The sequence below is a fragment of the Nelusetta ayraudi genome, unplaced genomic scaffold (genome assembly GCF_046127955.1).
Source record: "Nelusetta ayraudi isolate G7.1 ecotype Tasmania unplaced genomic scaffold, CSIRO-AGI_Nayr_v1 ptg000048l, whole genome shotgun sequence".
In the NCBI taxonomy this organism is placed as follows: domain Eukaryota; kingdom Metazoa; phylum Chordata; class Actinopteri; order Tetraodontiformes; family Monacanthidae; genus Nelusetta; species Nelusetta ayraudi.
Window position 1 is genome coordinate 13,432,764 of NW_027466098.1, and position 14,145 is coordinate 13,446,908.

The 14,145-nt window shown below is 51.6% G+C and overlaps 1 protein-coding gene across 7 annotated transcripts in view; it reads right to left on the reverse strand.

Annotated features, from left to right (window-relative positions):
* robo2 (roundabout, axon guidance receptor, homolog 2 (Drosophila)) overlaps positions 1-14,145 on the reverse strand; it is a 282,559-nt gene that overhangs the window by 134,315 nt on the left and 134,099 nt on the right. For all 7 annotated transcript variants that reach the window (XM_076036459.1, XM_076036455.1, XM_076036456.1 and 4 more), the window contains one exon: positions 9,843-10,169. In XM_076036459.1, coding sequence (XP_075892574.1) covers positions 9,843-10,169 — 327 coding nt within the window. The remainder of the gene's footprint in view (positions 1-9,842; positions 10,170-14,145) is intronic.

Here is a 14,145-nt window from a genome sequence, read left to right on the forward strand (position 1 = left end):
GGGACAAATTAATTACTAAAACTGATAATACATCACAGTCAGATAAATTAACAAGTGACTAATTGCGGGACGCGTCCAATTCAACAGGCTCTGACTAATACGTTTCCCCCTCCCCCCCCAAAAAAAAGAAAAAAAAAAAAAAAAAACCTGCAGCGCAACAGCAGCCAGCGGCGGATATTCACGGAGTGTCGGAGATTTAATACGCGTGTCTCATTCCCGCAAAAATTCACAAACTCTATAGGGACCAATAAAGGACCCAAACTAAATATCCAGCATGGAAATTTTGCAGCGGGCGCCCGGCCGTGGATTAGCTCAGCCAATTAGGCAGCTCCACTCCAGCACGCCATCACGGGCCTCATCGTTCTCCTGCTGTGGCCTTTAGGCTTCAGACCGGCCAGTGTTCATCACAACACTTGGACGAAAAAGAGGCCTGGCTTCTTCAGCGTGCGCGTGCACGTGTGTGCATGTGTGTGGTTGCAGGGTATTAGCATGCGCATATGCGACTGCCGTGTGCCGCTTCCAAAAATCTAATCTATGCGCGCCTTTTGTGTCACAGGCACAATCCGTGCATGAAACAGGAGAGCGTTAATGGCTTTTAAAGATCGGTGGAGGCAAATGAGCGCGTTCATTAGTTAGTCACACACCCCCCGGTGATCGCTCAGCGTCGCAGGATTTCATTTCCTGCGGAATAAGATGATGTCGGTGGATCCAAGACAAATCCCTGCAATTATCGCGACGCTTGAGATGATTCAGTGCCGCCGCCTCGCTCGCGCTGGGTGTCGGGTTTTTTCTCCTATCGAGCGTAAGCGAACACGTTGACGGCGAAAAACTGGATACGCACGAACCGGAGGGATCGATTTTTTTCCCCCTAATTTTAGCTCTTTGATATCACCGCGTCTCATAACTGTTAATAAACACAGCAAGTGCGGATAGAACAGATGCCTGATCGCCTCAAAAATGAACTAAAATTTTAAAAGACCCGTTAGCAGCATTTGCGAACGACGCCGTCGCTACGGCTCAGCTTTGCCGTTAGCCACTCCAGTGCCGAAGTGGTCTGGGGCGAGTGTGCCCGCCGCCCCGCCGCCCGTGCCAGCAAACGTGCCGGCTCATATCTGGCAGCGCGCGGCTCGTCTGCCGGTGTCTCGCTCTGTCTGTCCATTTGGCCGGATGAACGTCTGGCCGGTTAATAATCAGCCCTGGCTAGCTGCTAATCATCCTCCCAGCTGCAGGGAGCAGGTGGCTGCACATACCAGAGCTCCCGGGTTCCTCCATTCAGCGTGTGATGTCATCGCGCCGCACCTGGTCACACGCTAGCGAGATTCCGACCCAACACCACCCCCCCACCCCAATGAATCACGCGTCGTCTCTCCGAGGCTGAGGATCCGTGACGTAGAGCCGCTGTGGCAGCTCCTGCGGAGGAAGTGACGACCGCTGATTGAAAAAAAAATTAAAAAAATAAAAACATCAATAACCTCTGTGGCTCATCCTCCTCCTCCTTCACCTCAGCCAAGTCCGACCAACCACAGCAGCAGCAGCAGTTAGGGACGCACTCCACATTCAAATGGGAAGCCATTAACGCGGTGTCACCTTGAACTGGACGCAGCCGCCACCCAACTTCCTGTGTGCCGCCGGTGTGGATGCGGCAAGGATGCCGCGGCGCAGCGGTGAAAAGGTCGGGCTTGTAAAACGGATTGGAAGCGCAGCTGGCACAGAGAACACGCTCTTAAAAATTTGATATTGTCTCCCTCGGCTTTTGAAAGTGAGCAAAAGCGCTTCGGGTATCACTTTCAAACAGCGGGGAAGGAAAGAAGGGAGTGGAAGAGGGGCAGGAGGAGAAGGAGCGATAGCGGCCGGGGGGTGGGGGGACAGGGAGCGGGGGAGGGGTGGTGTACGCAGGGGCCGAGCGATCGAGTTTCAACTCTGGTCTGCAGCTGTTGGGGGGGCTCTGCCGGCTAAAAGGTGTCCCTTACAGCAAATGCAATCCGGCCAAACACAATATCTGCCGGTGCCATCGAGATGTTAGCACAGCCGCAGCGCATCCGGAACCAACGGATGGACGTTCCAAGGCCGAGGGCCCCGGAAATTCCAGGGAATGCATTTATTCCTTTGTGTCCTTTGCAAATCAAACCGTTAAGTCGAAACAAACGCAGAAGGAGGAATAGAATGCACACAGCAAACGCTTCGGAATCGTGTCCCATTTATTCCCATCCTCCACAGTGTTTCCGCCCCATCCTCCATCCGCACAGTTCACTTGAGAATCTAATGAGGCTGAAAGTCAGCTAGTCGTACTATTCTCCCAAGGGCTGCTTTAAGAATGGACTGCCCTTAATGTAAGTGGAAAAAACACACCCACACAGTCGTTTGTATTGGGTCTGTCTGTCTGTGCTTAGCGCCGCGGACAACAGCGCTCGTGCAGCTTGCGGAATCGCCAGGGTGAAAATCTGAAAATAAAGAGACTAAATCGCAGGTCTGACCGAGTCTCGACCCGAACGCAGAATCAATCCCTTCCAAACCGCAGCATGCATGCGTGTGAATGAATGTGTGTTTAAGGGTGCGTGTGCAAGAGTAACCGGAGGAAAATAATAGGCGCGTGAACCTGGGGGGGTGGGGTGGGGGTAACACACAACGCTCGGCACATCGAAGGCCGAATCAATTTCGGCGGCATTCGATTCAAAAGCCGCATCAGCTCGGCCGCCTGAACTTCAGCAGCAGCCCCCCGCCCCCTGTCACCTCCTCCCCGGCCCCCCGTATGATGGATTACCATCAGCGGCCGCCTCGGAGGGTCTCGGGGAAGAGGGGTGAGGTGGGGGAGGGGAGAAAGGTGGGCGGTCGGGTGGGGAAGGTCAGTCACTACAGAGACACGTTCATCGGAGGGGAGCGCTAGGTTCAAGGAATTATGGTCTGGCGGAGATCCGGGGTGGACAGGAGGAGGGCAGGGCGGGGGGGGGCTTTTTCAAGGGTCAGGGGATCCAATCCCAGGCCCGGACTGGGCGGAGAGTCGGCGAGTCTGGGGGCTGGGGAGGGGGTCCGCGGGGATTTCACTCGGGGTCGCGTTTCTTTCGATTAATATTATTATCACTCACGTGTCCCGTCGCCCACTTGACAGCAAATAGAGTGGTATCAGACGTATTCATCTCGCCGCCAGTGAATATCACACCTGCGCAACAACCACGGAGCCGGGAGGACCCGCGTGCTCGGCTGTCTCACACTGTAACAGAGTGACGGAGGTGAAGCCGGGATATTTTGGAGCCCACCCCCTCCCAAAAAAAAAATAGTAAATAAATAAATAAGTTGGGCTGTGAACAACGCGGGCGTTAAATAAATCACCAGGGCGAGTCAATATTAAAACAGCAATCAGAATGCAATTCACCCATGAAAGCACGGAGACCCCTCTGTGCTTTAAGGTCGATCAATAATCAGGCGGCAGAGAGATTTCAATAATTCACGCCGAGCCCAAAATTGTGCGATAATTGAAAGAGGCAGCGACGCACGGCGTCTTTATTTCAACCGTCTGGAAGGAAGGAAAAAAAAAAACAAAACGTGCGTCCCTGCTGCCACCACCGCAAGCTGGTGCAGGTGTATACTTTCCCCATCTCCGAGCAGTGTCAGCGGGCGGGAGGTGGGAAGAAACATCGAGGGACAACCAAACGACCCCCTGCACTGTCCGAGCCGAGAGGCCATCAATAACTTTTTGCCGCTGTGGTGGCGAAGGAGTCGGAGTCACGTGCGGAAAGAAGAAGAAAACGCCGGGAAAGGGCGGCGGCCGCAGCCGGTGCTTCATCTTCCCGGCCGCTAATGGCCGAAGTGAGAGGTGAGGAGTGAGGAGTGAGCGGCTCGGCGTTCTGCGGCTGAGGGCTCACCCCTCTGTCAATGACACCGGCGGAAGCGCACTTGTTCAATCCACTCGGGGCACTCGGAGGCGACGTGATGGTGGAGGCGGAGAGACGGGACGCCGACAAAAAGCCTGGCAAAGAGTTGGAGCAGCGGCCCGGAAAGACGGGAAAATTTCATTTCCAAACTTGTCGCTTTGTCACTTCCTCCATCATCTCGCTGGCCTCTCCGTCTCTAGACCCCCCTCCCCCCCTCCCCCGACTCCTGCCGCATCGCCCCCCACGCCATTACCACCGCCGCCGCTGTCCTATATGTCTCACTTTCTGCTGTGCACTTGCTTCCTCTAAAGAAAGAACAGCTAGCGAGGTAAAGCAAACAGTCTATTTCCCTCATTGAAGTCGGGGAGGTCAGAGCAGGGACACAAGGCCTGCTGGGGATAATAAAAGTGCAGTCTCAGTACATATCAGGTTTGTGTGACGAGTCAGTGTGTGTGTGTGTGTGTGTGTGTGTGTGTGTGTGTGTGTGTGTGTGACACAGCGGAAGGTCAGAGTGCTGCAAGCGAACACGCCTCGCTCCATGATTTATCTACCTGGGAGACTTTTCCAAGTTTCACTTTTCAGCAGCCAGGGAGGCCGGCTCTCCTCTCCTCTCCTCTCCTCTCCTCTCCTCTCTTCTCCTCACCTCCCCTCACCTCCCCTCACCTCTCCTGTCCTCCCCTCTCCTCACCTCTCCTTCTCAGGAGCTGTGGCGGGAACTCCTCATTTGCTGCGGCCATCTGTGGCTGATAAATGGAAGAGCCATCTGCGTGCTGCTGGATATGGCTGGTGGGAACTGTCTGCATGTGTGTGTGTGTGTGTGTGTGGAAATGTTGTGAGCCGTGTAGATAACGCTCCACAGAGGAAAGTACAGCGGCGGTGCAGAAGCAGAGATGACACATTTACTGGGGGGTTAGTTTGTCTTTTCTTTCCTCATCTCCGGCGGTTTAGCAAGGGAGGACGTTTCTCACTCCCTCTCGCAGCGTCACAGCTACAAAAAAAAAAAAAAAAAAAGAGTTGGAGTCTTCCCGCAATAACCCCCGAGAGACACATCCCAGCAGACAGCACATCCAATAGGGTGACTTGCCGTGAGTGCAACATGTGCAATACAGCAAAAAGAGAAGAGCCGTTCTTGCCGAGTGACCTATTGCAGCTTCACAGTCGCCGCATTCCTCTTAACAAGGCAGCGCTTTTAAAGAAGCGACGCTGTGAAGGCTTTCAACGCTAAAATGACAGTTTCAAAACATTTTCATGAGTCACTGACTTGGAATGGTGAGAATGGCCCCCCTGCCAATTACAGAGCACGTCTAACCGTCCGTCTGTCTATCTGTCAGCCGGGGTGTAGAGTTATAAAACTTCTATTAACCTGCTTACGAGACCTCGCCGCGAGAAGACGCTTTACTTTGTGGAAACACTATGCAAGGCCACACCAGCGGCTCACGCCTGGCTAGAAGAAGCCAGCCCGCTGACTAGTTAGCAGTGGAAGAGACAGAAGGTGCACTGGTTAACTGATAACTGAATAATCTACAATGCCATTTTAAAGGTGTTCATTTTTATATTGTGGTCTATGGGAAAAATGCTTTTTGCTGCAATACTTTGAGTGGCCACTGGGAAAAATCGTTGCGCCGGCAAATTGCGAGTCCGGGATCGAGTTTCGAGTTACATCCATGATTGCTACACACTAAAACACACCCTGATGTATTCTGTGTACTGGGCGCAGTAGTAAATAGCCTGTATTTCTCACCCTGGCAGTATTTTTGCCTCATTAAGGCAGCTTCCTGGTAACATCATGGCAGTTACTTCATTCCCGAGTACTTGAGTCCAGACTCAACCTGCATTTACTGGAGTTGATGTGAGCGCGAGAGCTGATTTTTACACTTTTCTACCCCCTCCTACAAGTGAGCGAGAGCACCATCAGTCTATTTCCGGTAATGAGCCCAGATGAAGCCTGCGAGAGGCGGTGCAGTGCAGCTCCGCCTGGCTCCCCACCTGGCCGGCTCCTCCTGGCCCATCCCTTTATTAGCTCCCCCTCATGCTGGACACAACAGGAACAGCTTGGTACCCTCCTCCGCCTCCTCTCTTTACCCCTCGCACCTCTCCCAACTCTATTTCCCCGCTAATTGCCTTGTTGTACGAGCACCAAATGCTACCTAACGATTCACTTAATTGCATAAGCGGCGCATTAGATGATATCAAAGGACCTTTTTAAAAGTCATCCGGTCCCGGTCCAAGCGGCATTTAGAATCAAGCCCGCGACATCTGTTTCATTTCTGTGTCATTTGCATTTTTTAAAAGGTTGCAAACTGAGCAAAGAGGCAAATGCTGCAGGTTTGTGCTTCGCGACACTGCGTCTTCGCTTCCCCTGAGACCACAAGGGGCTTAATAAACCTGAAGCCACATTGACATCAGAGGCCCAAGAAGCATTTTTCTCCCCACCGGTAACCCAACAAACGTCTGGGACATGTGCGTGTGCTACCTGTCGACCAGAAAAAAGATGATGCTAATTAAAAATTATTTCCGCGGTTCTCCGTCGCCCCAGGTGTGTCTTGTAAGACTTGCATACATGCAATTTTCACAGGGCTGGCGGTTTATTTAGCGGTAGATACGCGTCCCTGACAGCGGCTTCCAGATGATTTATGGACCCGCACATTGACCCAGTTTGTCGTGAGAGGAGGAAAAGGGGGCACACGTATTTTTATGTGGGATATCTGTTCCAGGGAAATTGCCTGCAGGTGTTAGAAGGCTTTAGGTGAAGAGACAAAATTACAGCTGTGGACAAGTTCAACACAAGTTCCACTTCTGGAACTTCTGCAGCCTCTGACATTCTGCTGTTCGCTCCTTTGTTAACAATGCGCTGCTAGACACCCGACACTTAAAGCAGACACGCTTGAAAGAGTCGGGACAGGAGCAGCCCAGGTCCCAATGCTCCAGCCTCTCCCTCATTAATAATGCAAACGCACATCTCAGAGACCTCCATCTCCTTTCCCTTCCTCCTCTGCTACCTTCCGCCCTCCAACTCGACGTCGGCCACGCAGCGGCGCCGCCGACACGAGTCCAATTTGTCGCGGCGCGGCGAATTCAATTATTGCACCGGGTTCCTGCCCCAGCGCTCGTGAATAGAGCGAGGGCAAAGGTGGGTTCGATACACGTGGAGGGGTGGGGTGGGGGGGGAGAATATCATAAACACAAACTGGGCTCAGATTTAAATGCGGCGTTTTCTTGTGCGATTAGCGGCGGCTTTACGACCGCTGGCCGGATGTCAGGACCTGATAAAGCTAATCACCGCTGTAAGCCCCGTGCAGTGGGATTTAGCCCCACACCCACCGCCTCACCCCACCCTCCCAACACAACCAACCCCCTCCAGCTCCAGCACAAGGCCCGACTGAAAGAGAAAGCCAAGAAAGCCCACAGCCTGGAAGGCAAACTGTGCACGGAGGCCTTAATGCTCTTTGAAAGGCTTAATTCAGGGCAGGAAAACACAAGGAAAGAAAAAATCCGAAAGAAAAAGTGATCAGCACCTGGTTGTTATGGTGTATTGCAAATACACCTGTAATGCTCCGGCCGTTCGCTTCATTTAGAGAGAGAACACAGAGTGACACTAGTGAGACAGTAACGCAGACCAGACTCTCACGCTGAACTTAGCGGGTTAGCAGAGTAACACGGCAACGCTAGTCGCTAGACGGCCAGTCGATCCCGGCCAGCCTGCAGCCCCGGGGCCACACTCTTTATTAGCTCAGTTTATTAGACGGCGGTCCAGTGGAGCAGCTTCGGGACATTCCCCTCCAATATCCCGCAGATTACTTGTCATTAAAGTTGAAACGAGTCATTACTGTCCTAATGTGATTCTTCACCTGCATAATATCACACACTCCCTGAACAGGTTTTTTTTTTTTTTTTTTCAATCGCCGCTCTCAGGGAACTCCGCCCACTTCTTTTGACAAATGATTTAGATCGCATACATCACTTGGATACAGTCCCATTGTTCTGTCTGTTAGCCGACTTTGTCCATTTAACTCGACTTGAACAAACAGCGCGACTAATGTTGTGATGTATTGAAAAGGAGGCGAGGCAACTTGAAAGCAGCTCACCCTTTAAGACAAGAACGTACAAAAAAAAATGAGTGAATGAATGAAATTTTAACAAAGAAAAAGAAAAAAAGACATCAAACAGAAGAAACAACAGCCCACGAGACAGAACTGGTTCCACCGAGGGCTTCAGCAGAGGCTGAGTATATACTTCTAGTCTCGTAGCTACCCTGCTAGCCCCTCTTAATTCTGTCATCTCCTGGCCTTTTCACCCCGAACCCATCAACCGTTAAGCCGTTCAAGCGGCCGTCCCATTCTTCTCAACTACTACCTCTGCTGTTCAGCCGGCATTACGCTGGGAGGCTACAGCAGTGACAGTCAGGGGGGGGGACAGGAAATGTCATGAAAAAAAATAAGGGGGAAAGTAAAATAAGCCGGAGACTTCATCAATGTTTCATGAATTTTCATTTAGGCTGGGAGAGCCTTCTTACTGCGATCGATAGATCGGGACGCTGTTGTGCACCTGGGGGGTGATGGGAGAGTCCCCCCTGGGAGGGGCGGGCCCGGGGGGGCGGAGTCTAGAGCCTGCATCTCCAACACACGCATACAATTGAAAAAAACAAAACATGCATCACATAGCAACTGCCCTAACCACCAATGATCACCACAGACTGGCAGCTGTCCATATGTTGCACCACTGCTATTATTGTTTCAACTGAAATGTAAGGTGTTCCATTTAATAAAACATTCAATTTGACATTTTTGGACCCGGTTCTTGTTATTAAAGTCGCGTTCAGACTGCCAGCCAAAATCTGATTTTTAGCCTATCCTGATTGAAATGAGATGGCTCGTTTGTAGTCTGAACACTCACAAATCACATGAAATCGGATTTTTGCAAAACAGATTGAAACCACCTTCGGGAGGTAGTTTCAAATCGCATGTGGACAGAACGGATTTCAGTCCGAACGGCTCCAAACACACGGATTGGTTTTGACTGTCAGTGACATCATTTAGGTAGCAACCTGTCAGATGGGTTAATAATGTGGCCCAGTCTGAACAGAGCCAGATCCAATTTTGACACTTGCTAAAAACAGTGTGGACAGTGAGCCCTAAAAATTGAGAAGGAATCGGATTTGAATCACATTTGCCTGCAGTCTGAACGCAGCCCCGAAAGAAAAAAGCAACTATATACCGGCATCACACAAGCACAAAAACGGAGTGAATAGCCAGAAAAATCCCCCGAACAATCCCACAGAGGACTCGTCTTGCAAATCAGCCCTCGTTTGGAACACGATCCTCCGCTAAAAGTGCTCCCGTTTAAGACAACGTCACATGAGGACAGGGGTGGTGGAGGAGGGGGGGGGGTGTTTTTTTTATCCTTCTCCACCTGACGTGCAGCTCAGGTGCCTGGGAGCCGCTCCGTAGGAAGCCCTGGCTGATCCCGCTGGGAGGTTGGGGGGGGAGGTGTCTCGTCTTCAAAGGTAATTTGATCCGCGGCTCAGGTTCTGCCTGTCAATGCTCGTCAGCGTCGGCCAGACAGCCTGTGTCAAATATCTATCAGGACTTTGATCTGCGCCTGACGCTCAGCCCTCACCCACCTGTGGGAGACCCACGTCTGCCGTGCCATCGTGTCAATCTCACAGGCCCAAAGGCTGCTTTTTCTTTAAAAATAGTTTCTCCTCAATGTGAAAAATGTATTCCAAAGTTGTTTTTTTTAACCACTGCTTGAAAGAAAGCATGACATTTGAATTATTCCCTATAGTTGTAAATTAAAAATAGACAGTGGGTCCAAGGGAGGAGACATTTAAATACCTCTCAACTACTATTACCTAAAGGAGTAAATGCAGTTTTTTCACATGCACGCAGTGAGATATATGCTGTATAATTGATTTGAGCAAAACACGGCAGAACCACAGCACAGCAAGCGAGGAGTAACGAGACGAGGACTCACAGGCTACTTCCAGCGAGGCGTTGCGGCTGACGGCCTCCCCCAGGTAGTTTCGGGCCACACAGACGTAGGCGCCCTCGTCCGGCTTGCTGCGGCGGCCGTGGAGGATGCGCAGGAAGAAGAGGGAGCCCGTGGGTAGCAGCATGCGCTGCGAGCGGGGATTGTCCCTGTCCGTCTCCACCCGCTCCCCATCCTTGTACCACTCCACCGTCGGGGTGGGCCGCCCCTCCGCTTTGCAGTTGAGGGTGGCGGGCTCCCCCTTGGAGACGATCAGGTCAGAGGGGTGCTCCACAATCCGGGGTGGGAAGTCCTCCTGGCGCAGACGGGATCCTGCGGAGGCAGGGGGGAAGAAATGGTTCATTAACCGGGAAGAGTTCAGAACTTTTAGCCTGGGGCCTTTTTTTGAACTTTGAATTCAACATCTGTCTGAAAATCAAAGGTACATTCTAGTACGATAAACAGCAGATTCAACAGTCGTTTCATTAACAGTGCTGTAAATTAGTGGCGAGTCAGAAGTGGCTTTTTTTTTTTGCTACTTTCTAATTTATAGAAACAAGGTTTGTCCTGGGCTAAGAGCTTGCAAAAACATTGTGTAGGTATAAATGTAAACCCTCCACCCTTTAATCAGCATTTTAGACATTTCTAATAGCAGCCATCTGCTGTCCCTACATGCAAGGGATCATGGGTAATTGGACCCATGGGTACCCAATGAATGGATGTATACAGTCAGTTTACATCTGTGCTGTGGGGGCACACACACACACACACACACACACACACATCCAAATGATATATTTGCCTTTGAGTGGCGTTCAAGCGGGCACAGCAACAGTTCACCCCACTGTTGCGAAAAGCCGCGCATGTGGCGCGGACATGAATGCCGGGGTGCAGATTAATGTCCGACGCTGATTCCCCCCGAGGCCGTTAACTTTTAGTCCATTAAGGCTGCTAAGAAAAAATGGGGATCCGGCGGCTCGGCCCGCGACCACAAAGACAAGGTGTCGGCCCACGCGGGCCCTGAGAACTGTGAGGGACGATCAAAGAGTTTGACGCAGCATCAAACGGCGGGAGGAAGCGGGGAACACGCAGGCTTCTTTTGAAGCGGATTCGCTCGGCCCCCATCGATAGCCGATCCCGTCGGCAGCCAAATGCTAATGAGTCTGTGCAAAGTGAAGCGCTTTGTCTCGTCCTTTGTCTTAGAATGAGTTGCTGCAGGTGTCGGGGCTGATCTGAGCGCTGTGCCTTTCCCCAGGGCGGTTTTGGTATCTGGGGGGCGATAGCGCGATGCCTGCTGCGACGTACCACCGCTGCCTTTTGTGCTTACGTAAGTGCTAATTTCGCACGTGCCACTAGAGGTTATTGGGGGGGGTGAACACCTCCAGCTCTTTGTCTGGAAGTGTGGAATCTCCTGGGGAAACCGGACTTCTCAGCCAAATACTCCCAGCAGCAGCAGCAGCAGCAGCAGCAGCAGCAGCGGAAAGGACAGGTGCGGTGAGAAACCCACTAGTCAGCACAAAAAACACACTTCAAAGACTTGGAGGAGGGGGCTGGGGGGTAGAGGGGTGGCGTGTGCTGTGTCACAGCCCGCTCGCTATCTGTCTTTAACAGGATCAGGAAGCAGGCAGCGGCGTATTGACCCGCGAACAGGAGGTGGGCTGTTCTCTTCTCTTCTTCCTCCTAATTTGGGATAATTCCTCCTGTGTTGCCGCCATTGATTAGTGATCAGGCCCGCTGTCCGGCCCTAAACAGGGCTGTTGTTTGGGGTGGTGGTGGGGGAGCGGGGTTTGACACGGGACTCCCGGGGACTCCATGATCTAATCTGCCCGACATCAAAACGACCGGTCGTGAGCAACAACAAAAAAAAAAAATCTTTCGGTGGGCGTCTGGCCTGACAGCGTTTAACCCCGCCTCGCTCAGCCGTGGTGGGTGAAATTAATCTGGAAGGGAGTCGTTTCCCCCGGTGGGGGTGGGTGGTGGGGGGCGAGTTTGCATTCCCGATGTACGCCGCCGCCGAAATAAACGAAGCAGTAATTAACAGCGTGACGTTGATAAATGGAGGGCGAGATAAAAGATGAACACGGGGACCCCCCTCTACCCCCCAGATGGAGTGTCACCCGCACATTTATTCTTATCTCATTGGAGCATCTGCTCTCCCCCCCCCCCCCCCCCCCCAACACCCCTCCCCGCGGTATCCCGTCGTCGTGGTCGGCGCGCGCGCACGGCGCCACACCGAGGCGACTCCATTCGATTCATATTAGTCTAATTTCTTTAAATCCAATTTGTATTCCAATCTACTGCCTTCCAATCACTTAAAGCTCGACTCTCCATCTGCTCTGAACGCTGCAGAAGACTCTGTAATCGCCCTCCTCCCCCCTCGGCTGCCAGGCGACCCGGGGCGACACGGAGGGGTCGGACGTGATTGGTCGGCGTCCTTCCTGTGCGGAACCAGTCGGTCAGGCAGGCATGGGGACATGCAATCCGTCTTAGCACTGAGCAAAAACCCTGTTTTTATGCAAGTTGAACGTATGCCGTGGTTCCATGCAGTTCAAGTGTCCTCAGGGGCCTCCGCGGAGAAAAAGCTAATGTATTTAATGTACGTGCATCTCCAGTGCCTCCGCTAAACTAACTCCTGGCCGAAAGTGAAAGTCGATTTTGGGCCTCTGCCGCCAGCTTCCTCTCACTCTCTCACTCGCAGCGAACGGGCTTTCTGTTGCCCTTTTAATGCGATCATTGGCGCTGTGCAATCAAGTGCTCTCTGAGCTGAGGCGAGTGCACTTCACTGGGTCTCGGGGCACACGCTCCAATCAAAACGCGGTGCCGCCCGCCCCCACCCCCCTTCACGCACCGTCTGCAATAACTCCACCATTACTTTTCTTTTTCTTTTTTTATAACGGCGGCTGTGCAGCCATCCGGTCCAGGAGGAGAGCCCGAGCAGAGAACAAACAAACAAACAAACACACGAGCGAGCCAGAGGATGAAATCATAGAGGGATTACTGATCCAGAAGCTCATCCTCCTCCTGCTCCTTTTCTCTAAACCCACAGCTCCAGTCAATTTTCACTGCAATCGGGCCATCTTTTCAAATGTCCTGCGCGTCCGTCTGCAGCCAAAGACCAACAGAGTTCACGTTGCTCACTTGAAGGTGGCAAACGGTTCGTTGGGGGAGTGGGCTGGAGGGGGTGAAATGGCAATTACACTGTGAGGTCACGTTAAAGATAACAGCGTTACACGTTCATATGTTCCGCGTTACGTCGGCCACACACACGGAACAGGCCTCCTCCATTATCTCCATCCCATATTTATTCATGTGCGCAACAGAAGGTCAGGCCTTTTGATGATCTTTTTGTAATTATTTTTATTAGCTCCCAGGAGAAATTCTAGCCCACTGACCAAAATCAATATGGACACCAGCCTCAGTGAGAACATAAAAGGAAACGCTCCCCAAAGAGGTATTCGTTATTGCGCCAGCAGGCGCGCGGCCTTATAGCAGGTAACCAGGGGCAACCGGAGAACAGGGCAGAAAAAGTTTTAGGACCTGACCCTCCAAAAATATCAGTAATATCAATAAAAAAAGAGCCTTTCAAATTAATTCACTGTACAGCAGAGAGCTATCTGGTAATTTTATGAGTCTGTGTACTTTATTATCAATTTTTTAGGAATATACTCCTTAATGTTGTAGACAAAAAGAGTTTTTTTTTTTATGTCTACTAAAACAATAAACAGGAGATAAATGATTAATAATTAAACTAGTTCCAGCCTAAAAACAACAAAAATATATACTATACTTGAATTCAAGAGCCTCTATGCCTGAAGAGGAAAAGATAAAAAAAAATTAAAAACCTGGAGATCTGAAGGTCTGGAGATGCACCTCTGTCTCTAATCAGTCGGCACAGAGTCTGAGGCTGTTGGTCTCTTGGCTTCTTTTAAGAGGCATCTACCTCACCTCATTATAAAGTGCTGAAACAACCTCCAAAAAAAAATTATATAGACACACAAGGAATGAATAATATATCAGACGTGTGTTGTGTGTTCAAAAATATATTTCCACCCCCGCTTCATTTGACCTCCCGCTCCGGCTTCTTTTGCCTCCCCAATATTTCTCTCCACCCTCCACTTGCTCTCTGTCCCGTTACATCCTGCCCTCGCTGTGAGGGCGACGGTTATATCCGTCATGTCATCAAAAGGGAAATGTGTGTGGGGGGAGGGGGCCCGGGGAGGGGGGTGGGCGGGTGGGTCGGAAATAGAATGATGTTCCTGGCTGTCCTCGCCTGTGCGGCGGCCACGCCGTGACACCCGCTAGCAGCGGT